At 41.7% G+C, this 27,766-nt stretch overlaps 5 protein-coding genes across 11 annotated transcripts; 2 read left to right on the top strand and 3 right to left on the bottom strand.

Moving 5' to 3' along the window:
* Nucleotides 1-71: 71 nt before the first annotated feature.
* LOC132259202 (uncharacterized) lies at nt 72-1,351 on the bottom strand. Its single transcript, XM_059756754.1, has 4 exons — nt 1,175-1,351; nt 530-944; nt 303-470; nt 72-223 (listed from the first exon to the last, which is right to left on the bottom strand). Exons 1-4 carry the CDS (start codon nt 1,349-1,351, stop codon nt 72-74), a joined length of 912 nt encoding a protein of 303 aa, XP_059612737.1.
* On the bottom strand, nt 992-3,513 carry LOC132259354 (DNA replication factor Cdt1). The gene is made up of 3 exons (XM_059756948.1): nt 3,280-3,513; nt 2,813-3,215; nt 992-2,719 (listed from the first exon to the last, which is right to left on the bottom strand). The coding sequence occupies exons 1-3, from the start codon at nt 3,422-3,424 to the stop codon at nt 1,468-1,470; spliced, it is 1,800 nt and encodes a 599-aa protein (XP_059612931.1). The 5' UTR covers nt 3,425-3,513; the 3' UTR covers nt 992-1,467.
* A 280-nt stretch (nt 3,514-3,793) lies between these two features.
* On the top strand, nt 3,794-9,169 carry LOC132260922 (SRSF protein kinase 1). The gene is made up of 3 exons (XM_059759322.1): nt 3,794-4,543; nt 4,660-5,496; nt 6,544-9,169. The coding sequence occupies exons 1-3, from the start codon at nt 4,228-4,230 to the stop codon at nt 7,197-7,199; spliced, it is 1,809 nt and encodes a 602-aa protein (XP_059615305.1). The 5' UTR covers nt 3,794-4,227; the 3' UTR covers nt 7,200-9,169.
* Nucleotides 9,170-9,292: 123 nt separating this feature from the next.
* On the top strand, nt 9,293-15,476 carry LOC132260920 (ubiquitin-conjugating enzyme E2 W). 6 transcript variants are annotated; one of them, XM_059759318.1, is made up of 6 exons: nt 10,436-10,771; nt 12,665-12,930; nt 13,169-13,363; nt 14,362-14,447; nt 14,514-14,659; nt 15,413-15,476. In XM_059759318.1, the coding sequence occupies exons 2-6, from the start codon at nt 12,823-12,825 to the stop codon at nt 15,424-15,426; spliced, it is 549 nt and encodes a 182-aa protein (XP_059615301.1). In that variant the 5' UTR covers nt 10,436-10,771; nt 12,665-12,822; the 3' UTR covers nt 15,427-15,476. The 6 variants fall into 6 exon arrangements, with proteins under 6 accessions (XP_059615303.1, XP_059615301.1, XP_059615302.1 ...); XM_059759319.1 differs by lacking the exon at nt 10,436-10,771 and adding an exon at nt 11,002-11,146; XM_059759316.1 differs by lacking the exon at nt 10,436-10,771 and adding an exon at nt 11,187-12,217.
* Nucleotides 15,477-16,094: 618 nt separating this feature from the next.
* Nucleotides 16,095-27,670, bottom strand: LOC132260919 (uncharacterized). Of its 2 annotated transcripts, none has more exons than XM_059759315.1 (8): nt 27,524-27,670; nt 23,912-23,976; nt 22,077-22,998; nt 20,031-20,804; nt 19,686-19,848; nt 19,396-19,616; nt 17,588-17,797; nt 16,095-17,498 (listed from the first exon to the last, which is right to left on the bottom strand). In XM_059759315.1, exons 3-8 carry the CDS (start codon nt 22,929-22,931, stop codon nt 17,241-17,243), a joined length of 2,481 nt encoding a protein of 826 aa, XP_059615298.1. In that variant the 5' UTR covers nt 22,932-22,998; nt 23,912-23,976; nt 27,524-27,670; the 3' UTR covers nt 16,095-17,240. The 2 variants fall into 2 exon arrangements, with proteins under 2 accessions (XP_059615298.1, XP_059615297.1); XM_059759314.1 differs by lacking the exon at nt 27,524-27,670 and adding an exon at nt 26,441-26,887.
* Between the last annotated feature and the right edge of the window lie 96 nt (nt 27,671-27,766).

Here is a 27,766-nt window from a genome sequence, read left to right as displayed (position 1 = left end):
TGAATAGTCATCATGATCGAAATAGCCTGCGAGAACATAGACAATCCCCTCAATATTTCTTCCTTGAACATTCAATGAATTGGAAGTGAGTCACCTGGAGCAGTGAGAATCTCATTGGTATTGAGAAAGTCTGTAGAGAGATGAAAATTCTTGCCAAAGTCCTCGACAGAGATAGGAGAGTGACTCACGGTGAAGTATGTGTACGGAAATGAAGAGGACATGCCTTCATGCATTAAGAAAGAGTACAGGAAGAACAAGAGTTAAAATTCGACTTCTCTAGAGACTCGTCCTACCGGTCTTACTTCCTGCTGTTGCCTGAGGGTGCACGTGCGTGTCGTAGTACTGCTCATATGGCATGGAGTAAGTCATTGGATGGTTTTCCGGCTGAGAATACTGACCATAGTGCATGTTGGTGTGCATTCCGTCCCCATCTTGCACTTCAGTAACCGGAGGATTATGCACGGCGTATCCTAAACACGAGGTAGTTTGGAAACCATTTTCTTCATTTTTTCTATACAGATTCTCTTACCTGTGACATCGCCCTCTTCGTAATCAGTCTCCCACTCGTATTCCGCATTATCCTTATCAAATGTCCTGTCAAAACGCCTCTTTGGCTCCAAACTTATATCCCTTTTCATGTAATTGTCATAAATATCCTCGAGTGTTGATGACTTCTCAAGCCAATTGCTGTATCCTTGCGAGCCCTCATCGCGCATCATATTTCCTTGAGGATTAATCTTTAGCATCCCAAGAGATTCATTTCCCGCCACGACTCCAGTTCTTTTTGAGAGAATACGAGAAGGAAACATCTCCGAGATGAGATTTTCAGTAAGAAAATTGCTGCATTTGTACTCGTTAATCTTGTCTCTGTGAAATCTCATCGTGGAGAAGGCATTCCTCCAACTTCCGTCCTCGCTTTTGTTTCTTTCAATCACTTGAAAGGGCTATTAATAAGAGAACAAAAACACTTTTTTTTAGGGAAACAGAGTAATATTCTTTGAAAATTATGATATGATTTATTGATGGAAAACTATTAACTGCTCATAAAGTAATCAAAATCTGATAAGAAAATGAGTTTTTCAAATAGCAATTCTGGTGAGAAGAGATGAGTGAATGTAGCAAATTTACAATTTTCACACTCAATTAATTAATTAAATAAAGGTTCAACCTTCACCTGCACGTTTTGGCCAACAAAAAGCGCCGCGGGCATTAGACTATCACTCAGGATGTCCTCCACGTTTACGGCGAAGTCCTGCATTTTGCAGGCGAAGCCGGAAAAACACGCTACAATCCACAAGACTCGCTGCATTCTGCGGCGACACTGAGACACTCTCGTCAGCAGAATTGCCATTTATTCAGCCAACGCGTTCCGCTCTGAGCGCGGCATTAACTCGACTAAACGTGTGATAATTGGGGATTTCTATGCTTGGCTTCTCCGCCACAGGACATTGCCTTTGCGGGTCGCTCTCAGACACTCTTCTCTCTTGCCAGACGCTCCAGTTTCCGCGAGATCTGCCAGAAGTCGACGCCCCTCGTCAGCTTCACATACTTCACCTTCCGGATCTCCTCCACTGAGAGCCACTCGTTCACCTCCTTCTGCAGCACTTCGATCAGGCTCTCGATGGCGCACGCGGAAAGATTTTGCCGAAAGCTGTTGGCGATCTTCCTCAGCACCAGATCCAGCGCCAGGCAGGCTTTCTTCTCCGTCAGGAAGATGTTGCGAATGTGTTTGGCTAAATCTGGCAGACGACTGTATGTAAGAGCCTCTTGATCCTGACTCGGACGCCTCGTCATTGCATCCAGTGCCTTTGCGGCCTGTTTCGCGCGGATCTTCTCCAGTAATTTTGCTGGGACGCGCTTCAACAAGTCAGAAACTACGGCTTCTGGCCTTGTGGTTTCCTCAAGTGTTGCTTGCTGCGACTCCAGCAATTCTGTGGTTCTCTCGAGAGGCGTTGAACAGTTGAAGAGGTTCTTGGCTGCTGACAAAACATCTTTGGCTGAGGAAAACTTATCTTCATTCGGTGGTCGAGGAAGATCCGCTTCTGGGATGACTGAACAACCTTCCAGATCAAATTCCGGATGCCATCGAGTAATTTTCTGCATGGGAATCACCATTGGAGGCTTCAATGACTTCAGAAAGACATCATGTTCTCGCCTCACTCTGTTCTCAAGTACTTCCTGGAAGAACTTCTGTCTCTCAGTCAGGATTTGCGGGCTTAAATGCTCCTTCGCAGGTTCAATGATGAGCTGATAGTAGTCCTGCTTCGACGTGGAGCCGTAGTTGCGCGTCTTGGACTGATGGAAGCTGTATGCTTCAGGAAAGATCAGCTTTATCTGCCCCAAATGAGTCACAGTGAAGGTTTTCCTGCACATTCGTTGCACTGCCGGCTTCAGTTTCTTGAACGTAATGGTTTCCCTACGATTGTGGAACATTGCACACACAGCATCGCAGTTCTTGAAGATCTCTAGGAGTTGGCGATATTTGGACGGCAACTGAATTCCTGGCCGACCGCTCTCGATCAAAGAGGCGTGCTTCTCATAGGCTGGAACTTCCGAAGAGCCTTCAATCGACTCCGGTTCTGCCTTCAGTGGACTGAAGAGTGTCTTCCGGACTCGAGAATCCTTCCGAGGACTCATCAATGCGCTGTCCGGCTTGCTTCCGGACTTCTTGGGCGTCGGTGTCTTCATCTTCATGGGGGATTTGAAGACCTTCGTGGGACTGGAAAAACAAACAGCATTTATTAACCCATTTTAGGGAGATTGGAGAGTCAGCAAATAAAGTGCAGTGCATGAAAATGCGTGACTTCCTCACCTAATAACTTCCAAGTCTAGTTTATCGAATTTCTTAAGCGATTGACCCTCTTCTTCGCGCTCCACTTTAGTTGGAGTCTTGTTCTGTTTCATGAGCTCCTGGCGTTTCTTCTCCAGCTCCTGTAGTTTCTGCAATTGCGCCTTGAGTGCCGGAAGCTTGCGACTCTTCTTAATCTTCTCCTGGATCTCCTTCATTGACAATTCCAGGGCGGCTTTCTTCGGAGACTCTGCATTCTCCTGACTATTATTGCATGGAAAAGTTTCCTCTTTGGCCGCTGCAGTTTTCTGCACCGGGAGAAGCCTCTTTTTCCGGGAAGCCACAGCCACTTGACGTTTCTCAGTGAGGTTAGATTTGGTTTTCCCTGCATTTTCGAGTTTTTCAACAGTCTCACAGACTTTTTGCACTGGAAAATCAGTAATACATCAGCTAGTCTTTCTTTTGATTACTAAATTTCCCGGAAAACTCACCTTTTGCTTCATTCTGGACTGCAGCGAGTTTGAGAGCGTCACCATCAGAACCAAGCAAGAGTTTCTTGCTCGTGGGAGCACACAAATAATCGCTTGCACACCTCTTCCTCGTGTTGAAGAAGCTGTTGATTGGCGGTTGATACATTATCCAGTAAGTCTGATTAACTATTTTCAGTGGAAACGACACTTTTCTATGGAAAACAGACACACGATGCGTTCAGTGTTTTTCCCGCCAAACTAACAGCTTGACGCACGGAATTGTGTGAGCCTCAAAGTTTCGACCGGCGGTTCTCACCAATTCAAACTGGTTTGCTACATACTTCACCTCATAAAAAGTACCCTCCAAGTTTAAAAGTTTATTACCTTTGTTTCCTTTTCAACAACATTAACTCTCCTTTTATACTCACCTTTCATTAGCAATGTGTCTTAAATGAAATTTTGCGTCCACTGCTTTTCTTTTCCTTTTAATGCTGTACGGTCCCAGCCTTTCGGCCACAAGACCACACGTCCAATGTTATAATACATTATATAGAGGATGTCCCAACATCTATCAACGTTTCATCGGTGTTGATCAAGCCCTTATTAATTTCTTTGTTTTGTTATCAAACTGTGTGGTCAGTCTTTTAAAGCCACAAGCACATATTGTACATCCTCAATTTTAACAGTCGATAGTTTGCAAAATTTTTAAGTCATTTAAGCGCGGGTAAATGTCTACTGAGTGCTGACAGCGCCACGTGCGGTTTCGCGAGTCATTACGAGTGGCTTGCAAACGACTTCAATCCATTGGCCGCCATTGTCACTAGAATTTTCGTGTATGTGCAAAAAATCCATTCGGAGGCCCTTTTAGGAGTTTTTTCCGCATAAATTTGTGCCTCCGGAAGCGTCTTGGGGCGCGCACTGTGGCGATTGTTACGTGGAGTGTGAAGTGCCGTCGGTGGCGAGTGGACAATGAATAGCAAATCGGATGTAAATAGGCGTGTTTTAGTGATACAGGCTAAGAAGAAACGTCATAAGCCCAATAAGAAGAAAGCCAAGGGGCAGGTGGAGGATTTCGGTGGTGAGAGTAACACAGGGGCACCTCAGGGAGCGGACAGGGCGTCCCCGGTGGAGACTGATCTGGCCACAGCCTCACCGGATACCGTGTCCACGTTCAACCATCATGCCGAGCCGTCGCACAGCTCCTCGAATGAGACAATCGAGGACTTCGACAAGATGTACACGAGCGAGGAGGAGGAGCAGGAGAGCCGAGAGGACTACTGCAAGGGTGAGTAGATGGAAATTGCATGAGGAAAGTGACCAGAACAACTTCACGGCCGACATTCTTGGCGCGTCGCCCGTCCGGAAGTGATTTTGACTATTCTAATGTTGAATCACTCGCAGGTGGCTATCATCCCGTGAAGATTGGCGACCTCTTCCAGGAGCGCTACCACGTGACGCGGAAGCTAGGTTGGGGCCACTTTTCCACCGTGTGGCTATGCTGGGACCTCAAGGATAAGCGCTATGTGGCCCTGAAAATCGTCAAGTCGGCGCCACACTTTACGGAAACCGCCAAGGATGAGATCAAGATCCTGAAGGCGGTGCGCGACTCCGACCCTGCCGATCCTTTCCGCAACAAGACAGTGCAACTGCTCAATGACTTCAAAATCAGCGGCGTGAATGGAACGCACATCTGCATGGTGTTCGAAGTGCTGGGCCACAACTTGTTGAAGCTCATCCTCAAGTCCAACTATCGTGGCATCCCGCTGCCCAACGTGAAGGCCATCATTCGACAGGTGCTGCAGGGGTTGGACTATCTGCATCGCAAGTGCAAGATCATCCACACGGACATCAAGCCGGAGAATGTACTTATCTGCGTGGACGACGCATACATCCGGAAGTTGGCGTGCGAGGCGACGGAGCTGCACGCGATGGGTCTCAAGTTGCCCTACTCGCTCATCTCCACGGCGCCTCAGCAGTACCAAGAGCCTCCGATCACTGGAAAGCTGAGCAAGAACAAGAAGAAGAAGCTGAAGAAGAAGGCCAAGCGACAGAGTGAACTCATACGGAAGCAGATGGAGCAATTGCATGAGATGGAGGCCATCAGCGAGGAGGTGAAGCCCGATGATGCCGAGGAGGACAACAAAGCCCAAGTGACTGACATTAAGGATGAATCTCCGCCAATCGTGTCGACCGACGAGTCAGCGTCCCTCATGAATGGTCGCGCGTCCACTGAAGAAGGTGAGCTAAGCACGTGGTCTTGGTCAAAAGTGTTTGCGATGTGACATTTCTTTTTCCATCGTGTCAGCAGTTCTGAAAAATGTGCCAATCTCTTGTTTTCACCTCAGTCAATGGAGATTCTCAAGTGTGGTCTAATTTATGCAGAGTAAAAGTAAACAAGAGCTGCACAAAGTGTCAATGATGAAAATATGCAGAATATCGAACGAACATGTCTGGCAGTTTATCTACATAACTATGTATGTAGGTAGATAACAGTTTAGTCAGTTTAGCCTGTTTTGCACATTACATTCATCGGTTCTATCTAGAGAGCCTCTTCAAGATAAGATTTACTGATTAATTGGTGCTGTTGTACGATTGACGTCAAGTTGAAAGGATGGCAGGTGGAGAAACTAAGGATTGGGGAGTGCCAGTCATTCAACTTGAAATGAATTGTGTCACGATGTGAATTTGCCGCAAAAGTCTGGCTCATCATAGGCTAATCACAGCGGATGTCTTTAAATGTCCTTTATCTCATGAAAATTCTCCACAAACAAATCCTTTGAAGAACAGTCATGTCTAAATATTACTTTCACTATCTCTCGATATGTCCATGCTTTATTGATTCTTTCATCATGTGTGCATACATACATATGTGTTGATTTTCCAGTTCAGTAAAGGAGAATCTCCTCGTAACACTCGTTTCTCGTGTCTCCCTCCACGCCCCAAACTTTGTCGTTACATCGTGACTATAATAGGAAGAGAAGGTATCGAGAGATTTTGTATCCGCTGAGGTGAATTATTTGACGGAAATCCCTTTAATTGGTATATTTTTCCACCTGGAAGATTGAATTGGCATCCTTTTGGGGAAATGGTTATTGCGCCGCCATTTAAGGTCAGACACTGTCCGATGAACTCTGTCTCGAGTGACATGTTCATGTACGCAAGTTGTGGTTGCGAAGACAATCAATCAACATTGATTTTTTTGTTTGTTGTTTACCAGAGGGTAGAAAGGGATGTCTTTTGACTGTGTTCTCACACCCTGTCTCTGCTTTTTTTCTATCTTTGCAGCGCTCGCGAGTGACGAGAGGGGCGACGACGAGGAGACAACGCCCACGGAGAAGGGTGAGGAGTATCTGGAGGCTGGCGGCGGCGAGGCGGAGGACGATAATGAGGCGCCGAAGGTGGCCAAAGATCAGCTGGATCCGGCGTTCGATGTGTGTGATATTGAAGTGAAGATCGCGGATTTGGGCAATGCGTGCTACGTGACCAAGCACTTCACGGAGGACATTCAGACGCGCCAATACAGGTCCATCGAGGTGATTCTGGGCTGCGGCTATGACACCTCGGCGGACATCTGGAGCACAGCATGCATGGCGTTCGAGCTGGCCACGGGCGATTACCTGTTTGAGCCACACTCCGGGCAGAATTACTGCCGCGACGAGGACCATATCGCCCACATGATCGAGCTGCTGGGCCCGATTCCGCAGAAGCTGGTGTTCGGCGGCTCCATGTCGCAGGTGATCTTCAACAAGAAGGGCGAGCTGAAGCACATTACGGGACTGAAGCCGTGGGGACTCGTGGCCGTGCTGACTGAGAAGTACGAGTTTAACTACGAGGACGCCTACAAGTTTGCAGACTTCCTGCTGCCGATGCTGGAGTATGACAGGGAGAAGCGCGCCTCGGCGCAGCAGTGTCTTCAGCATCCTTGGCTTCAATCACCGTGAAGGTATCTTTTTATAATGACACTGACACATAGAGAAATGAGAATTAGTTGACTATCTGCGAATTGAAATTATGAGATGAAAGACATTTGAATGGAGAAAAGAAATTAGGAGAGTTAAATGTTGTTTTATATAAATTATCAGAGAAATCAATAGGATTTTCTTTCATCTTCAAATTCATAAACTCTTCGTTGTGCAAAACACACAGGAAAATTTGCAATTGACATGAATGTTGATCATGTTTTAGTTAGTATCTTTCAAATATAATTTCCTATTTTTTTCTTTCATTTATTATGAGTCTGTAAATTGTGCTGGACGTTTTCTGATGCCTTCTAGGAATCTGTGTAAGTTCTCAAGTCGATTGCAAATTGAATATATATGGTAATATCCACATAATGTATAATGTTATACGATGAATCTACTGAAATGTTTTTTTTCTTTGGCTTTGATACTGTCAGCATGATGAAAACTGAAAAGTTAAATATTTTCAGGACCAAGGTTATTAAGTGCAACCTTGTTCTCTGAATGTCCTAGGGTGGCACACTAGGACGCTTGTTAAAGCGGACATCTTAATATTTTGACAGATGTGTGACTGAAAAATACTTTATGTGGATATTACAGTTGAACTTGAACATCTTGTAATTTTGTCTTAAAATCAAATTGCCCCAATAAGAAGCTGCAAGTAATTTTGATTAATTCCCTGTTTCGATCGAAAGATTTGTAAAGCCCAGAAAATCCTGTGTTTTCTGATAAAGAATGCGCTTAAAATGAGCTGCTCACCTCGTGCATAATTTTGCTGAGATAAATGAGATGCGATGAAGTTATTAGAGAAGGGAGAAATACTGTATATATGATATTTCAGATTTGTATGCGTAATTTCATATTTAAAGAAGAAAAGAAATGAGAAATAAGTGAAATAATAGAGAATATGATATAAGACAGTGTTTAGGGTAACAGGAGATCCCCAAAAAATGCTTCGTGAAGATATTGAAACCCGCCAGAGTGCACTGAAAAAATATCCTGAACCCTAAGCATAGATGAAATTATTGTGAGAGCAACAATAAGATGATTTTTTTTTCAATAAATGTGACGTTCATTTGAGTTTATTTGTTGAGAGAAAGAGGCTTTCAAGCAGTTTCCGCGAGAAAGTCTCTGAGTTTATCTGACAACTTTATAGAACAAGAGAAGTTATGTGAGAGAAGAGCGTCGAATACGCAATTCAGGCGGTTGAAGAGTATATTTAGGAGAAGAGGAGAGTAAATATAATGGAATATTGCTGTAGCGTGGAAGATGCAAAGAATTGGTGAGATGTGACGATTGAATGCACGTAAAATCTTCCATCCAAATACACACAACAACTTCACAAAGTGGATGTTAACTGCAGAGTTGATGTATTTTGAGTTTAAAACTTACCCTCTAAGTTTAGGAGTGCTTAATGGTATGAATTACATATGTCCTTAACTCACCGCGAAAACCAATGATTTGTTTCTACTTACGATTGTTTTTTTTTTTGAGAAAAAAGAGCACTTTTAAGGCGAGAGAAGACTGAAAAGAATTATATCGTTTTTGCCCCTGATTCTGTCCTGCAAACTGGATGGTAGATGTTACACGACCCCAGAACAATAAATCAATCAATTCTATAAATAAATAAAGTCCTCAATGATGATGATTGTAGTGAAGCCCAGGTGAAGAATTGTTAAATGATTCAAGAAAGAAAGAAAAAAAAACTCCATAGTATCTTTGTATAAAATACTCATAAATAGATGGTAAATATTGGAAGGAAAGAGTAAAGATGCGCGGTAGTGATGAGAATATTTGTGAATGGAGAATGTAGATTTTCTCGAGTGACGCGACTCCCCTTTTAATGGAAGAAAAAGTATTCACCTCTCTCAAACTACATGCAGAAATATTCAAACATGATAATTTCATCATTATTGAGAAAGAAACAAACTGATATCCAATAAAATCATCCACAAAAACCAGTGTTTCCCTACATAAAAGATTATTGAGACTTGATGGAGTTCGTTAGTTGGACCAAAATTCGAATTTTGGGACATCAGCTGAGTAATCGATGAATTCCTGGGACGCAATTTGCAGTGAGTGTCAAGATGACAACGCCGTCAGAAGTGAGTAATCTATTTTCCAATGTTTTTAATTCAATTTTCACCCCATAATCGGCTTATTTCAACCCCAAAACATCTTGAAAACCACCAGCCGACATCCCCACGTGATTTCACGTTATTAGATTTGCAAATTCAGGTCGCAAAGCGTGGTATTTTCACACAACAAGATCATGACCATTGCAGTGAGTTTTTCCTTGTGGCACGTCAGTGGAAAATATTGAACACATCAGCTTGAATGTACATCTTTCGATACATTTTCCACTCTTGCCATGCTTTTATTGTTAGTCACAGCGTGGTCGTGATAAAGGAGTTAAGAAAATATTTAACACTGCTGATGAATGTCCGAAGCTGTGTGATTTTCATGAGAGAAATTGGCCGTGGAATTGAACAGCAGAATCGCCTTGTTTAGGCACTTTTACATATTGATATTTCGCGGTGATTCGGATAAAACGTGGGATTAAAGGCCTTCCCTTGCTGGCAATGAGCTTCGGCAAGGTAGTCAAAAGTGCAACTAAAGTGGAAGGCACACTGAACAATTGACCATCAAAATGGGACATCAAATCAAATTTGGGTGTCTTCGCTATTGAAAATATACATAAATGGCATAGATTAAAACCAAGAGTAGTAATACAAGATTATTGCTAAATTTCCGAACTTTTACAAGTTGAAGAAATTTGCAATGTTTGAGTTTTTCAGAACTGGAGAGCAAAAGATTGATAGTTGATATTGTTCTTAAAACTTACTTGCTTTGTGCAATCAATATGTCATAAATAGGTATTTTACAAAAGTAGTGTTAAAAAAAGTACTCAAAAAAAACGCGTTGGTCTTATTAAAGTTATCTTATCACCATGCAGATTAATTGATTCTTTTCTGAAATATTTCTGACATGATAAGGTGATAATTTTGTTTATGATTACTTTTTAGGTACTTTGTATTCCCTTACAAAATTGAAACTAAGAAGCCTTTTAAAACCTTTTAAAAAATGTTTCTTTAATGGGAAAGAAACAACCCGTATTGAAACCTTAGCAAGGCTATGTTATTAATTATTTAAAACAGTGCAATTCATAAATAGTAAATAATTAAGATTACTTTATTGGCCAGTTTATCCGTAAATTTGACGAAATCTCTGCTGGTGTGGAGATGCTCTTAACCGAAAGACTGTGACATCATCAGCACGTTCCGAACACAGTGCACAGCTTGTACGCAGTGTGTGGATATTTTTTTCATATTAATAATAGATAAAGACAGAGAGAGAGAAAGAAGGACGTCGCACTGCCGGACGATCCGTCGAGGCAAGACAGTCTCTAGCTGGCGACGGATCGGGCCAGATTTATCGCGCGCTCCAAGACTCTGAAGGGAAAAAACGCCACGGACATTCACTGTTGGCTGGATTGACCGAGGAAAGTGTGACTCACGCGAGAGCCTTGAATTGTGTGCTGCTGCCTTTGTGCTGTGCGTGGAATTTCTCTCTTTCTGTATCTTTGAGAGAGAAATTCGCTGCACTCTGAGTTCTATCAATATTAATATTCGATGGCACGCAGTGTGGCTGAGGGCCGCGAGTGAATGGGGAGAGAGAGAGAGAGAGAGTGGCTTCACAAAGAAAGTGTCAATAGTGTTGGATCGTGTGCGAGAACAATGGCCTGATTGCAAAAAATGCGGTCCTCTATTGTGCCTGCTTTGATATGAGCGATATGGCGATGCTTCGCCGCCTGTGCATTTCCATTCTTTTGCACACTTGATGCTCCCATTCCCCCATGGAGTCCCGATCCGGAATCCATGATTCATCACACTCTGTCCTGGAATGAGTTAACCCTTTGGGACTCAGTGGTACAAACACATCTAGTCAAATTCAAGAAGCATTTTACCCTTCTTCTCGATTGGAACATATTTGAGGAAGTGGAAGTTCTATTTTCACCTCAAATCGTTTTATCTCAAGTCACTCGCTCAGAACCTTGTCGACCCGACGATTAGCAAATTGTGACAACGATTTTGCTGGTGTTTCGACATTTCTTCCCTCGACTGTGCCTGGATTTGTGTGTCTCTGAATGTGAAGAAAGCTGATCGGCGAGTAGACTTCTGGTTAATGTCTGGTGGCGGAATCCTTGCGTTAATTGTCAATTGTAGTAATTTACGAAAGCAATTTGGGAAGGGAGTGAGAAGAAAAAAGATGTGGCAAGTGTTTGTAAACATTTGGACTGGGTCTGAAGCGCTGCCTCGCGAATTATTTATACGGTGGGGATCATCTCTCAGCTGCTCTCACTGGCTTGGGACAGCTCCAAGGAGGCTGGCAAAGACACTGTTTACACTTGGAGGCAGCCGCAGAATGTACGGGATGAATTTATGTTAGAATGCTCATTTGCGCGGGTCATTGATTGCTCGATTGTGGCCAAAGTGTGAAGCTGTGCAGTGTTGAAATGCGTGTCGTCATTGACTTGCGACTGGCGCTTTTCCGCGGTTCATTTAGCGGATAAAGAGATGATCTTAAAAATAAAGATTCACAAAGGAATCATCACTTCGAGGAAACTAACAAAGAGATCCATTTAATGGCCTAACTTGAGAAGCGAATGAAGAATCGCGAGGGAGTTTGTTTACAGACTCAGGGCGTGTTTAGAACCTTCGAATCGAGATAGAAATAGACTTGGGACATTTTTCTCAGCTCGCGCGTCTTACGCAAAAATCACATTCGCTCTACTTTTATCTGTGTTAATCAAATAGAGTTAGAGATTTGTCTCTTGAATCTTTAAATTGTATTTGACAAACTTTGCGTGGCAATTAACGAAACTTGTCGTCTTGCCTATTAAATGCTAGAAAAAGCAATGCCCCACTTTCGATGGAGGAAACTCGCTTTTGTGTCTCTTGCTGGGAAGAGGAGTAAATGAATGATTCTTTATTGCAATGGTAAGGAAATGTGTATTGAAGACAGTTGTAGAGAAATAGAAATCTTCATTGTTGCTTCTAGGAAATATGAATCTAAAATAGATCATTTGCATAGCAGACTGACATCTTCAGGATCGGTTTATATGCAAAATCGGCGATTAATGCACAGTAAATCCCACTTCTGACACCAATATTTGTACTGTGCAAAGACTCACGGTCATTGTTATATTAGTTGTTTATGTCTCCGAATGTGCTAACTGTTTGAAATTTACCATGAATGAATGACTTTTTCAATGGAATTATCGTGGAGCAAATAGTATTAATTATGTTAGGAATCCTCCCCAAAATACCCGTCACTTCGGGATGGAAATAGCCGTTAATAGGCCTTCAACTCGACATCAAGACGATATTTATGCAATTGGCCAGCGTTCTCGCACTCCAACCAAGAAATATAATTATAATATTCAGATATGACAATGTACGATTGACTCTTTGGCCAAAATTCTGGGAAAGATAGAGAGTAAATTGATCCAGAGAAATGTGCAGAAAGACATAAAAATTGAATACAAAGTGCTAAACTGGTGATAATCAATCTGCCAGTCAAAATAGACGTGAAAAAAGAGTGGATGTCTTGCAAGATGTTCCGCTTCTCGAAGGCAGAAAGACGGCCACTCGGGCGAAAGGAATCAAAGCCAAACTGTAATCCGTTAATTTTAGACAACACTCGATGGGAGGCAAGTAGTTAAAACATGAGTGGCTCATTCAGAGCACTCTTCCCTCGTTCCTCACACTCCAATCCCAGCGTCTCAAGTGAGCGTCAATTTGAGGAAAATTGTGGCGACTCGAGAGAGAGAGGAGATGAAAGTGAGAAGACGAGGCGGAAGAGTCGACTTTCCGCACCATCGGCGTTTTTAATATTAACTCGCACGGATGATGGAGTACTGAGTTCTATAAATTGATGCTGTCTTGCAGAAAAGACTTCAGAAAGAGCTGATGTCGCTGATCAAGGAGCCGCCGCCGGGGGTTCGCGTGGATCCGGAGAGCATCAGCCAGAACCTCTCGCAATGGATCATTCACATGCAAGGCGTGGAGGGGACGCTGTATGAGGGGGAGCACTTCGAGCTCCTGTTCAAATTCAACAATAAATACCCTTTCGACTCACCAGAGGTAAGAAGTGGGAAGACGCAGTGCCACTGACTTTGTCTGTCTGGCTGTTTTTGCAAGATTTCCCACTAATCGGCACTAATCAGTCTAATGAGCTTCTTCGATCCTCAACTTCTAACAGATGTTTAGACTTATTAACTGATTAACTGAATATGTAAAAGAAGACGGAATGCCACAATTTTACACACTCAGAATTGTATGTGTAGTGGCACTGATTAGCTTATGTCGCATTAAAATTTTACAATTTTTCAAATACACAGTATTGCAAGAATTTGTTGTTTAGTTCTAAACTTTTTAGTGCGATTTTATAGACATATATATCGTTTCATGAGAAACATAATTTCACAGCATATTCAAAACATTTTGACTAAAGTTTTATACTTAATTAAATCAAACTGAAAGACTTTGAAACTGTCAATCAAGTCTCGCATCTGTAATTTGCTTAAGCATTAACGAGGAAATACTTGAATATTCTTATCTCTGATTTTTTTCCTGGCATGACTAATTAAATAAATCGCTACTGCGTTTACAAATACTGACAATCGAGAAATAGGCAGTGATAGTGCATTTGAATAAATTGCGCTTGGCGCTTACAGAATGAAAGAATCTTTGTTGAAGCAACCTTCCTTATCACTGTCGTCATTCTCAGGCACGCACTTAATTGATATTCCCGATAAGTTGTCGCGGAGCGCAATTAATTTTCGTGTCTGAAGTGGAAAAAAAGCACACCTTCGTGCGGTCTTGGAATAATTTTGCGCCAGAAGTTTGCGTTTCAATGGTTCTTTTGTATTGGCTTTTGCGCTTGATTGAGAGGCAATATTAACACGTTTCTCGCGGAAACTTCCCTGGAATCATCAATAAGTTGTATTCTCGAGACAGACGGCAAAGTTTGCTGTTGGACAACATAAGGTTTTCTTTGTGATAAGATATCACATGTGTTAATCTCGAGCATTTCTTCCACGAACACTGATAATGTTGTTATTATTTTGCTGTCGTTTCAGGTGACTTTCGTAGGTTCAAATATTCCAATTCACCCGCATGTGTACTCCAATGGCCACATTTGCTTATCAATTCTCACTGACGACTGGTGAGGCGCGAGCGATGGCTTTTCTCTTATCGCGCATCGTTAATCTCACTCTCTGACTTCCCGCAGGTCTCCAGCGTTGTCGGTTCAGTCCGTGTGCTTGAGCATTTCGTCCATGCTGAGTAGCTGCCAAGAGAAGAAGCGTCCGCCGGACAATACGCTTTACGTAAAGACATGCAATAAGAACCCTAAGAAGACTAAGTGGTGGTATCACGGTGAGTTTAATTGTCGCTTCACTTGAGCAAAGTTAAATGACCTGCATAATTGGTGACAAACGCTGATCAACGGTGATATTCTCAGGGTTTTTGCTCTTTATGCCTTCTCAAAGGTGTACTAAAATTTATTAATGCGCAGACAAGAATGATAATAAAAGAGTCATAAGACTTCTTCCGCAAATGAAGAGCCCTGAATTGTTGAACAAAACAGAGAAATTAGCAATAAATTAAGCGAATGGATTTCCTGTACCATTAAAAAGATATGATTTATGATTTGAGATGAACATTTTGTACTCTTAAGTTAAGAGAAAATATTTTTAGTTAGATAAATCAGCGTAAAACATCAAGAATTCCTTCAGTTATTGCACAGCAATCCACAGAAATATATTTATTCTTACTTTTGCATTTTGCTTTGAGCTCTTCTGCTTTGATTTTTAGCGCCCCTGCTTGTTACTCTATGCCTATGAAACGTCTGAAATTATAACAACACGATTAGGATCGTAAATTTGAGGCACTTAGAGGGCAACAGTGTTAATTATTTCTCCAATAAAAGTGATTCTCAGCTGATTTAATTATCAATTCCGCCTCCCTAATTTATGTTCACATGCTAAGACGTTGCTTTGGGGGAATGAAATCGGATCTGTGACAAAAATATGTGTAATTATAGTGCGTGAATCATTGTTGATCAGCGTATATGTTCCTCTCTTTAAACAGACTATCTAAACACATCTTTTCCGTGCATGCTTTTTCCAGATGATTCGGTTTAACTCGGAAGATTCCAGAATCGACTTTGTAAATGTTGTCAAGACGATAAAAAGAGGCATCCAGCGAGTGGCGAAGAGAGTGAATGGATGGCGCGCGTAAATCTACTTAGCGGAAATATTACCTTACAATTGTAGAATGTAAGAAATCGAGGATTTGTATTGCATTTCAGTTGAAAAACACATGGCGCAAGAAAAGACACAAATTCTCCGATTTTTGTTTTGCGCTGGATAAATTAATTGTGAGCTGTAAGATTAAATTATTTAAACTTCTTGACATAAAACTTGCATTAAGGCACGTTCTTTCTCTTGAATTTAATTTTTATTGAAATAAAATTGTTGAAAAGCACCGTAGATTTAATTGTAAATAAATTCTGTCTCTTCGCGTCGAATTTATCACACACAAACACATTCCATCTATGGAGAATTTCAATTTCCCCACCCGCATTTTATTTCCTTTCTCTGCCCTTTTTCAGTGTCACTAAAGTAAATTCTTAACTAATAACCATTAAAATGCATTAGTAAATGTGAGAAGATGTGAAATGATGGAAGTGATGATAATTGTGAAAAGTTCAATAAAAAAAAAGTTACGAAACTACGAAATTTCTTTCCCTTTCATTTCGACGGCCCAACGAGGATGTGATGTATTTTCAGGGAGCAGTAAAACACAAGGATTTCAAGCAGTACTTTTCACCTAAGTAGAATTTAATTACTTCACTCACTAAATTTTAATCCATCATAAAGATTGATTTTGAATCACTGTAAATATCACAATTCAGTTAACACATTTTCTCTTTTCTTGCTTTTGGAAATTTCCTTTCACGTTCTTTTCCTTTCGCATTCTTTTTTTGCTGGTCTCTAAAAAGGTAAAACTATAATTCATTCAAATGGAATTACTGCGAATTTCAAATTCAAATTTGTAATCTTTCTCAATTTGCATTTTAAATATCATAAAACTAAAATTAATATTGTATATGCTTTGCTTTTTCTCCTCCTTTTTCTTCATCTCTTCATTAGCTAAGTCCTTAAATAAGGTTTATTCACGATTATATAGAGTACTAAAGTTGTTTTTCCTTTTAATCTAAAATCTATTATTATGCTTGTTTCCTTCCTCAACGTCATTCCTTCCTCATTTTCATCAATATAAATAGTTATACTTGATTGACCTTACGAGTCTACTTTTACATTAACTTGCATATATCAAATATCCTCTACGTCCTTCTACTGCTTCACTACGACTTTACATCAACTACTTCTCAATGAAATACAGTTATAGTAAGTGCGAACCATACCTAAAAGGGAATCAATATCCTAACATTCTTCTTCTCTATCGCGTGATATCATAAATTGGACAAGGGAAATATTCTTATACTTTGTAGCAATATTCGTCTCACTTTCGCTAATGCCAAACCTAAAAGACAATAATTGCGCACTTAAATTGTACCAAAAAAAACAAGGTTATCCGGAAAAACTGCCTTTTCCCGGGAAATTTGTATAAATTTTGCATTTTATCTCAGGATAAAATCACAATTGGAATCAGAATCAAAAAACTCGCACAGAATAGCTGAGAAATCCGCTCGGATTCTGTGTAAAACAACATATTCTTAACGTAACGAGAAACTACTTCTCCTTTTCTTTCTCTCTCTGTCTCTCTGGATGCTCAAAATCTACATCTCTTATGCAATAAATTAAGTATGATTATCATATTCATATAGTGATTATCCTTTTTGAGACTAGGTGAATCCTTTTTGCACACTGATTAAGCTCAAAAAGATAAAATGCTCGTCATCACGGATTGCAGATCTGTGGGTCGCGCGCGCTTATCGCTGAAGTCGCACAGCATCGTCGAAGGCATTCTCCTGCTCCTCCAGCTTAGCCGCTCCGCTGCAGATGCGACACTTGCAGCACACAATGCAGGGCGCCGCGAGGAGGAGCAGTGGCGACGCCACCAGCAGCAGAATCCCGAATCCCGCGAAGATGCCGATCACTTGCGCCCGATGCCACACCACGGACGCTCTCGAGTGGCCCAGCTTGTTCTTGCACGGCCCCTTGTCGTAGTGGCGCAGCAGGAAGTCATCCTAGAAGCATATCAACACGCGATTAGCTTATTGCTCAGGCAGACAGACGCTTGTGAATTGTTAGACACCGAGATTCTTCCGATACTCACATCGAGACTGGCCAGACAGTACCAGCAGAAGACGTGTTTGCAGCGCTTGCACATCATCTGCGCGCAGCCCTCGTCCTTCTCAATTGGCACAGCGCACATCGGGCAGCACTTGATGAGGTCGCCGTCGAACAGCACGCCGATATTGTCAGTGTCCCGACCGTCAGCCGCCAGCCGCCGTGTGTTCTCCTCGCAGGTCATCGACGGGTGCCACTGTCGAGCAGAAGAGAAGATTAATCGTACCGGAAGAATGCTGGGTTGGTCTTGAGATTATTCAATTACTCTCAACCCTTTGACTTAATCGACCAAAACACCAAGGAATCGTCTGTAATTAATCACTTTTACAGTGCATTAAGCATGGTAGGATGATAATGACTTCCTCTGGTATAAATTAGCTGAATGGACGTTTCAAGAAATTTATCCAAAGCTTAAGGAAATCCTTTAATGCTCATTCTACAGCATGGATTGCTCAAGATTGTTATCAAATTAAAGTTGCTTTAAAGAGCCATTCTTTTCATTCACATCAAAAGTTTAAAAACGATTATCGCTAATAACGCTGAATTCAATGATCAAGATTTTATAAAGAATGCAACCATTTTGTTAGAATTGTCAGAATATATTGTAAGATTATTTGATTTAGATTAATCTCATTATATTATATTGAATTTGTGTATGAACTATGCGTGTGTAAGACGCTTTCGAATTTTTCAAACTTGTTTAATAAAGTATTCCATTTTAAAATGCACAAAAAATTTACATAAATATCTACCTAATTAAAATAAAACTAAAAGGTATTCTCAATCATAAAATCACATTTCAATCGAAAATATACACGAGCATGAAAAAGTATCTAGAAAACAAGAACAAACTGGTAAATTTTGTCTGTAGATTAAATGTCCCATAAATTTAAAGTAAACGACAAAATATCACTGATCACCTAAATTAAGAAATCGTTTTTGAAGCCTTTCTAACCGATTTACATATATTGTGTTGTTTGTGACTTGCTGAAATCTTAAAGATGAATCAAATGAGAATATCTGGCCCCAAAAGCAGATCATGAGCGACATATTCAAGTGAGTGAAACGCTTTTTTACCTCTGAATTTCCTAATTACAATGAACTTGGCACAGCAGAAACTTTTGTGGCCTCTTTAGCATTTCATTTACACACCCTGATTCACCATGACAACTGGCAAAAGCCCAGAACAGATGGTCAGAAATTGTGCAGCGAGTGCAAAATGGACACCTGACCTCAGACACTCTGTACACAGATGAAACCTTATGGAATTCTGCAAATATCTGTCAATGCCTTCATCCCAGAGTCTGTGATATTTTCGGCACGAGACCGCATGTAAAATTTTTGTATACATTCGCGACAAACAATCACGTCGATAGGAATTTTATAAATAAATACATTTATCACAGTACATTTTTCCTTCTCCTCTTCGTGGCATTTCATCCGTTCGTTGAGAAGGACAGGGAATTCTCATATTTATTGTTGTTTGGAAAAAAAAGCATTTCAACTCTTCCACCCTCAAATTGCGAGTCTATTTGATTTCCCCTTTATAGCGCATATAAAGGAGAGACATAGGCGAAATTGGCCACACAATTCTCAAGCTTGCGTTGTGCCAACGTTGAGCGTTGGTGAGAAAATATGTTTAAATAGTCAATTTAAATTAGAAGCAGTTGTGAAGTTCCCAAATTACTCCTCTTCTTTCATTTATACACACAGTTCGTCTCTCAAGTGATAAATCTCATTAAATGAAGTTTAATTGATGAAAGTGACTTGAGCATTTGATCTTTTGTGACTCACCGCCTTTTTGCATCCTGAACAGAAGTCTTCGCGGCACGTTGGACAGTGCACAAGGCATGCCGGCGGCAGGGCGGAGCAGCCGGCGGCAGAGTGCGGAAGCTGAAACGTTACGCTACGACTCGTTGGTACCGGAGATGTGCTCGATGCACCAGCATCAACCAAGCACACCGTTTCACAGCCAGCTTTCGGACACCACGTTCTATTTCTGTCCTTCTCCACCTCTGGCAAAGAGCAGACAAATACATGCGGTTAATCCCTGCAATGCCATGCGACGGCCACTGAAGTCTTACCTCTGTTCAATCTGTAGCGATGGTGCTTCTCCATGAGACTCTGTGTCACCAAACTAGACACCTCTTGGATCGATATAATACCCTGCATTGGACACATTGCGTCCGGACACGAGATTTCATAGGCGCCCTCGAGAATCTCGAACTCAATGTATGCTTTCATGCACTGCAAAGGTAAAAGAAGCGTAGATAAGCATAAATGTGGCCTCGCTTATTCGGTACTGAGATTTTTGTTGCTTCACATTTTCTGATAACTCACTTTCCTGTGCTATCACAGAAAAGTGATATGTTCTTGAGTACAGAGTTAAACAAACAACAAATCCAATTAGGGAACGAACAAGCACTCACCTCAGTGCAAAAAGAACACCCGCACTGTCTTATCTTCGTCAGCTGATGCCTGTTGACCTCTCCTAAGCAGAGTTTGCATGGCATGATCGAAACTCCGGCGTCTCGCTGCGGCGCCTGGACGGAAGATGAGTAGCACGAGGAGTCGCTCACATTGCCACTACCACCTCCCGCCGCGCCCCCGTCGATCGGCACGAAGCCCCCGCCCGAGACATTGAGTGAGTAACGCGATCCAGCCGCGGCCAGCGACAGGAGACTAGAGCAGCGCGAACATGTGGCTATGGAAGCCGAATTCCGCAGTCGGTTGAGCGGCTTCAGAGGCTCCACTTGCGGCTGGGCGAGCGTGAGGAAGGTCTCGCACTTACGCATGTTGACTCCCGGCGGCACGTCCTCCTCCGCCTCCTGGCGTTCCGGCGCCGCACCCTTCTCCAGACTCGAGCAGCTGCCGGCGTCCCGCTTGAGCAGCGGCACCACAGTCCACAGCTTCTGCTGCACACTGTTGAGGCTGGACGTGGAGCCGCCCATGCGCTTCTTATCGCGCGTGAGATCATACTCGGACGGGCTCTTGTCGATCTGCAAACTCGCCTCGCACGCCGAGCCGCCTGCCTTCTTGCCCACGAGACTCTTCAGCAACTGCTCAAAGCGTCGCATCCGCGGCGCCGGTGGGCCCCCAGTGGCAGTCGCTGTGTTCGCGACATGGGGGCCGCTCTGAAGCTCCTGAATTGTCGTCGAGGAGGCACTTATCCTTGATTTGCGACCCGCGCTGTGATGCAAAGTCTGCAAGGACAGGAATTACCGTAAAATATATTGCCAAAATGAGTTTGCATTTTTAATAGCTGAATTAGATAATTTATAGTGTTGATAGTCTTCAGAGATTCAATGATAATTTCCAAAGAGAACTTTACATAAGTCAAGGTTCACACGCAGCCAATCAAGATCAATGAGACCTGCCTGGAAGTTATAACTATTGATGTGTTAAATGAATGTATTTGTGTCCCAAGTCAACAATTATGTTGTACTTAATTGCAGTAAAACAAGTAAAACACAATTGCCTATCGATCTGAAAGAAATTTCTGTGCTTTATGACATTTTCACATGCTTGTAAATCTTGAGGAAAATTATAAAAGAAACCATGACGAATAGGTTCATTCTTCGCTTCTACTTCAGCCAGATTCCTGCTCTATTTAAAATATTTAAATAAAAATATTTTTAATTTATTTCCTTTGAATGTGCGTTTGTAACAGGAATATACAAAGAAAGTAGCATTTTTCTTTCTTGGAATTCCTTACTGTTCAAATTTACTATTTTCCTTTCACTGCTCAAATGATAGTAAGTAACGTCCAAAAAGCTGCAGTCTAGAAAAACCTGCTAAAACAAGTTAATTTTCACTTTAAATTCGTGTAAAAACTTCCAAATGAACTTATTTCTCACACATTACATAAATAACAAAGCTTTATGTCAGAAATTAGATAGGAAATGATAACGAGCATCACTAATACAAGTTTGTTTGCAGATCTCATGATGGTCACAGCGACAATGAACGGATTTCAACCATGTTTTAGGGATGTTCATCACCATTCGTAGTTGAATAGTCTTCAACTTGACATTCTTAAGCTCTTTCTAAAGCCAAAGCATAGATTTCAAGGCACTTCATTCTTGAAAATATTATTCCACAGCAAATTTGGACAGCTTTCGCAGTCTTATCATAATCACACTCACTTAACGAGTCACAAGAACCCTCTTGTCTGTCTTAAGTGCGCACTAAAGTGCTTATGACGAATAGAACTAACACAGTTTCTCTCATATTTTACACTCAATGTATCCATTAGTCTGCCGTTACTCATGTTCTCGACGATTTTTCTAAAAAAACGCCCAATTACAGATAAGTTAATTGTCTCCACGGGAAATCCACTCACTCTGAAACTTGCCATTTTGGGCCAGTGGAAGAGTTATGCAAATGTATGCGGATAAATCACTGCTGACGTGCATATAATCTGAGGTGCAAACACTCATAGAGATATTATAGAAGAAAAAGAAGAAGAGACTTACACGCTCAAGCAACGCAGTCGAGTCACGCGTCTCTCGATTAGTATGTTGACGATGTGCCGCCAGATTGTGATGCAGAAAACTCTCTTTCACTTCCTGTTCACTGTCCTCGAAAAGAGTGTCATAGCTTTTGGCCGGTGCGTACCACGAGTGTCTGCTCTGCTTCGGCTCGCTGGCGTTCCCATCGGCAAACAGGTGCAATTGCAGGCTTCGTCGGTTCTCGGACGGGATTTTCCGGCTCGTCTCAATCTTTCGCCTGAACTGAACAATCTCCTCGTCGTCCTGGTAGTCCTCTAGTGACACTGTCGACGACTGATCTGACACCTCTTCTGTATCGCGACAGCTCAAGAGGGGCTTCTGCGCCTCCCTGCCGACACTGTTCACCAAGTAGAGCTGCTTCTTGGCGAGCGCGACGTCACTAAAGCAATTGATAGCCTTCTTGCCAAAAATAGACCGTGGAAAAGCAATCTCCTGACCATCATCCGTATCGCCACTATTGCTGAGCGCGTGAGGCCACTTTGGGGTGAAGCTGGGTGCAAAAAGCGTGCTGTTCGCGTCCTCGCATGAGCTCTTCATGCAGCTCTCGACAATATCAAAGCTATCACCGCCGTCTTCGGCGGCAGAAAAGAAATGTTCCTCACTCTGCACTTTCTTCGACTCCTCAACACACTCCTGCCACTGTTTGTCACCACCGAAAAATATACTCAAATTGTCCTCTGCTTCGTATTCACCACCATCGCACGGTGCACAATTTCGCCGCTCTACAGCATCACTCTCCGGCACATCATACAATTGGCCGGAAAATCCCGGCGGCGCCGTTCGCAGGGGCAGCATTTTCGCCATCAAGGCTGGCAGCATTCACTGATGGCGATCGAGCGACACCGAGGGCCACGCAGTCGCGAAAAATCACTTCTTCTTTCGGTGCCTGCAATTGCAACCAGGGAAAAGAGACACACATGACAATAAAGTACACATAAACTTGCCTCACACGCTTAAATATCAACTTCATGCTTTTGAATTGGAAACAACATTATAAACTTCATATGGAGAATTGAATGTTGAGTGCGCGAGCGAGAGACTCCAAAGTAATAACAATGCATTGCCCACAAGTATTATATTTAATTTCCACAGTCACCGACCGAAAGATGTGGACGCAGAGTCGTGAATTTTTTAGCGTTCTTTTTTATCGAGATTTTACATTATTAAGTTTGACTCTTAAAGTGTTTTTTCTCCATTTTCTGAGGCTAAATACGTCAGAACATTTCGTTTTTACGTTCAAGATCTTATTTGGTTTCAAAGGAAACTCAAGAATTGTCACAGCAAACACTTAAGGCGCCTATAATCGAGATCATTGATTGAAAGAATTTGAAGCAATATCACTGTGATTCCCACCTTCTGCCACTCACTGTAAATGCATTATGAATACAAAAATCAAAATCATCCCAAGCGTGGAGTGGCACAATGTAATTTGCAAGAAGGTGAGGAAAAGTGAATGCAAGTTGGGGTCAATTAAAGTCTTTTTCCCTCAGCGTTGGCTATACACATTTCGATAAGAATCTTCATCGGTGTGAGTTATTCTCTCTTGCTTCCCTCGCGTCAATTTGCGCCACCAACAATCCAGCCATATCATGAGGCTTAATATTATAAACATTTACACACATCTTATGTCTCAAAATCAGTCTCTCTCTCGCTCTCTGCAGAACGACAGACTTGAAACCAAATGTCTCTACTCATTGTCTCAATGGAGTTTGCGAAGCAATTCCATTTCATTGCGATTCTATGGAGTGGAAAATGTATATTTTTTATTACTATATCCAACTATATTTCATTTTATTTACCATTTTTCCTCAATTATCTCCAAATTGTTGTATATCAAGTCTCGCTCTGCGTGATTTTTGCGGATCTGCAAGATAAGAATGGGAAATACAATGTGAGTCACAGCACAGAGTTTCAGATATAGAGGCTTTGGGAGAATAGCACAGAAATTCAAGTGGACGATATATAAATAATCTCAGAGAACGTCTTGAGGTGACTAACATTTCAACTCTTCGTCATCTCTGGCCACCCAACGACCAATTAAATAGACCAATACGCGCTTTATAGACACTCTCGATAAATAAACACTGTGCGGCTCATAAAAGTTTGCACGTTTTTTCTGTCACTAACATAGCTCAAGGTCGCCGTTTCAAGTTTAAAAACATTAATTAATGGAAGGAAAGTTCTAAAACCCGTTCAGGAGCAAATCCTCTAAAAACCAGCAACAATAAAACTTATAATTTCCTTATGTCTGCCATTTATGACTCCAGATTCTCATCTCAATATCAAATTTTGCACTAGCAAGGGTGCATAAAACAGGCGGTATTTCAATTACACTCGACGCCATCAATCACAACACACATGGGTGTAGGTCTTTTAAGATATTGATTTCCTACTCGAAGCAATCCAGACAGGTTTGTCCATACAACTCTCAATGTGACTCATCCCGAAATGTAGTGGAAAAGTTTGAGGAGAAACGTATGAGCGACTAGTAGTCATTTTTTCCTGATTTCTAAGCACTATCTAATAAATACTATTGCCTTAGTCTGCGCACCGGTTTCTCACACATGTGATCACTTGCTCAGCTGAAGAGCTGCACAATGACTGAGAGGAAATCGTATGAGAGGCCCTAAAAATTGACCTGATTTCATTCTATAAAGGATAATTACTCATTTGTTATCTATGCTTCTTTAATATCTCTATGTAATCACTCTGCAAGAGTTGTTCTGAAACTTTACACAAAATTTGGGTTATTTCCCTATGAATTGTAGCTGAGAATTTCCACCGTCGATAGTTTGGGCCTTTCCTCTGAAGCAATTCTAATAAATCATGCATCATGAGAGAACTTCTTATGGTCTCATATTGCCCTGAAGCACATAAATAGACTTTTTTGCTGCTGGAAAAGCAGCGAATTTCTCTCACTCGTTATCAGTCACTCACTGTATTATTTACATTTCAAATTATGACACTGCCTCTTCGGTCAATTATCAATAGCTCGTGATATTCGGCGAGATTTCTTCTGGATTCTCTCTCTCTCGCCACAGCTACAGAAAGACCTTCCCATTTTCATGAACTGTTAAGACTTTGTCTGGTCCGATCGATACAATTGAGCTGTACGATTGTTATAGAGGGGAAAAACAACCGTCGAAATGGCTTTTTGTATTTGGAATGACCTTGGCATTACAATAAATATTAATGCGTTACATCGTACATAATTAGTAAAAATAGCGTCTCATCCATTCATTTGCCTTTGCACTGCATTTTCTTGTGGAACTCCTGTTTTTTTTCTCTTCCTCGCGCGCGACAAAGTGGTTGCGTCGTCACTGAAGTACGTGTCTTTGAAATTTGATGTTGTATTTTTAATTAAAAAGAGCTTTTCAATGATTCAGAAGAGAGACGTAAATATCAACAGCAAAAATGTCACACAAATGCTAAATTAAAATGCAAAAACCGTGAACACTTTTAATAATAAATGAAATTTTTCGACCGCAAAGAAAAATAAATAAGACAAACTGCGCATGTTTAGTGAGATTGAGATTCACTTGTAAACCTTTTTTATTATTTCAGAATTCTAGACTTGAACGCCAATTGTCTTACGTGAAATTAAGACGATGATATCCTTTTTCCTTTCCTCACTGCAAAAATTCTACAGCGGCGCTCCAGCTTAAAATCATCTAATAAATATGATAATCCGAGTTATAACTTCAAGAAATGGAAAACAGCCAATTTTGTGACCAGAAGCAGTGAATATGAAGACATGTGTTCAGAAAACTTCGCTGAAATTTATGAATAAAATTATCAGTGGCTCAATTAACCTCTGAATTTTAATTAAGAATACTCAGACCGAAATATCCTCATTGAGGTAGGTTTAATTGAGTTTGCGCTATACTCATTAATTACCCATTAAATTAATTTGTGAGGGCGTATGCTAAAAATGTGTTCTGGATTACAGAATCGCGTTGCATTGCACGTCTCACTGTGACTTCTAACCTCAAATCACGCCACAGACTTGCACTGATGGATTGCAAGAGCTGTGACTTGTTGGTGAGGGCATTCCAATTAAAAACAACATGACTGACTGTGGAGAAAAAGGGGAAAATCTGAAAGTTTCAAGTACAGTCGCCGGAGTTAATTAAATATATTGCAAATGGTCAAAAACTCAAGCCTCGAATTAAGGAATAATTATGCTAATAAATGCGAAGATATATAATTGGACATGGCAAAAATTTGGCACACAGGCAAAAATTTAGACACAATACTCATGTCGTGCCTATGGAATCATGCAAAATATCATCTGTGGGAAGTGAAGAGCTCAAAGAGATAAAAATCACCTGCAAAAAAGGTATCAAGGTGTGAAAAAGGTGCGATGGCGCGAGATCTCGCCTCTCACTCTCGCCCGCGGATTGCAGCTCGCACTTTTCCTCAGCCAAACGGCAATTTCGACACTGCGGAACACGTCAGAGTCTCCTATCTTGGCACAAATTCAAGCAAAATAGCGAGATTTTGCCTCAAACTCGCGAGGATGACATCAAAAATCAACACAAATCCACAGGCAATGGAACACTGTTTTCACTTTGACGATATTGTCTGTGCTTTGGATGGCCTCCCTTTTCACGCAGCCCGCCACTCACGAGCACTCCGGCGCTGGTCACGCAATCACGGTGTCACAAGTGGTGTCACGTTGGGACAGAGCACCGATGCTACACTCGCGGAAAACTGGTAGAATTGGGCAAAAGTCCGCAGCAAATATCTTGTCTGACACAATTGCTGAACGCCATCTTGGAAATATCTCAACTCACCTTCGCTCTCTCTCTCTCGCTCTCCCGCGAAGCGGCTCTCTGGCGCTCTCGCGGTGCGACTGAGCGACAAATCGCCGAGATTGGAGGGCGCGAAGTTAGTCGCGCAATGGCGAGAAATTTCAATTGAAACCGATGGCAAAGCATGATTAATTGAATGAGATTCTTAAGGGGAAAATAGCGTGTTTATGCATGCTAAAATAATGATGACTGATTCCTCAATGCTTCGTACACCCATGAGCTTTAAGGCCGGTTACTGGATAGACTTTTATCTATCCTTTTTACATTTCTTTTTTATCAAACCTTATTCCTAAATATGTAGATATCGAACCTGACAATTTCTAAAATTACCTTGTATAACCATATACACATATATTTACATTTCGTTTTGTTTCGGTTCCGATCTCTATCCTGAATCTCAAAATGAACCAATTCCCGACATTGTGCGACTTTTATTATTCATTCTGAGGGTGGAAATCCTTGTCCCTCAAATTCGTGAGGTAACAAACTGAACACCAGTCTCATATTTTCCATTGACACGCAATCCGTTCGACGTCACGAATCCCAAAAGAGAGGGCATTTCTATATTGCGATACCAGGAGAATCAGCTCAAATTACCTTCAGATAAGATGACTCCATTTTCTGCAATATTACCAAACTATTCACCGCCTTCACGAGTTGGAAAAGAAGACACAAAGAACACAGCAGAAGTCACCGAAGTGAATAAAGGGTACTTTTGAAGCACGGGGAAAAGTAGAAAACCTTCCGCACGGCACAGAAGTCAGAGTGAGACTGAAAGTTTTCCAGGTAGTTGGAAGGAAAGTGCGACTTTGAAGTTATTTTTAGGGCTTGCTTTACTCT

The sequence above is a fragment of the Phlebotomus argentipes genome, unplaced genomic scaffold (genome assembly GCF_947086385.1).
Source record: "Phlebotomus argentipes unplaced genomic scaffold, Phlebotomus argentipes genome assembly scaffold_18, whole genome shotgun sequence".
In the NCBI taxonomy this organism is placed as follows: Eukaryota; Metazoa; Arthropoda; class Insecta; order Diptera; family Psychodidae; genus Phlebotomus; species Phlebotomus argentipes.
Note: the sequence above shows the minus strand (reverse complement) of the source record. Positions and strands in the feature narration are given on the sequence as shown.

Coding starts and splice junctions, on each gene's coding strand:
- LOC132259202 (XM_059756754.1), bottom strand. CDS start 1,351: ATGGCAATTCTGCTGACGAGAGTGTCTCAGTGTCGCCGCAGAATGCAG. Junction 945..1,174: donor TTGTTGGCCAAAACGTGCAG/GTGAAGGTTGAA, acceptor TCTTATTAATAG/CCCTTTCAAGTGATTGAAAG. Junction 224..302: donor CCCTCAGGCAACAGCAGGAA/GTAAGACCGGTA, acceptor TAATGCATGAAG/GCATGTCCTCTTCATTTCCG.
- LOC132259354 (XM_059756948.1), bottom strand. CDS start 3,424: ATGTATCAACCGCCAATCAACAGCTTCTTCAACACGAGGAAGAGGTGT. Junction 3,216..3,279: donor AGTCCAGAATGAAGCAAAAG/GTGAGTTTTCCG, acceptor CTGATTTTCCAG/TGCAAAAAGTCTGTGAGACT. Junction 2,720..2,812: donor CTAGACTTGGAAGTTATTAG/GTGAGGAAGTCA, acceptor TTGTTTTTCCAG/TCCCACGAAGGTCTTCAAAT.
- LOC132260922 (XM_059759322.1), top strand. CDS start 4,228: ATGAATAGCAAATCGGATGTAAATAGGCGTGTTTTAGTGATACAGGCT. Junction 4,544..4,659: donor CCGAGAGGACTACTGCAAGG/GTGAGTAGATGG, acceptor AATCACTCGCAG/GTGGCTATCATCCCGTGAAG. Junction 5,497..6,543: donor TCGCGCGTCCACTGAAGAAG/GTGAGCTAAGCA, acceptor CTATCTTTGCAG/CGCTCGCGAGTGACGAGAGG.
- LOC132260920 (XM_059759318.1), top strand. CDS start 12,823: ATGTCTTGCAAGATGTTCCGCTTCTCGAAGGCAGAAAGACGGCCACTC. Junction 13,364..14,361: donor ACCCTTTCGACTCACCAGAG/GTAAGAAGTGGG, acceptor CTGTCGTTTCAG/GTGACTTTCGTAGGTTCAAA. Junction 14,448..14,513: donor TCAATTCTCACTGACGACTG/GTGAGGCGCGAG, acceptor GACTTCCCGCAG/GTCTCCAGCGTTGTCGGTTC.
- LOC132260919 (XM_059759315.1), bottom strand. CDS start 22,931: ATGCTGCCAGCCTTGATGGCGAAAATGCTGCCCCTGCGAACGGCGCCG. Junction 20,805..22,076: donor CGACTGCGTTGCTTGAGCGT/GTAAGTCTCTTC, acceptor CTGTCCTTGCAG/ACTTTGCATCACAGCGCGGG. Junction 19,617..19,685: donor TCGCTACAGATTGAACAGAG/GTAAGACTTCAG, acceptor GCTCTTTGCCAG/AGGTGGAGAAGGACAGAAAT.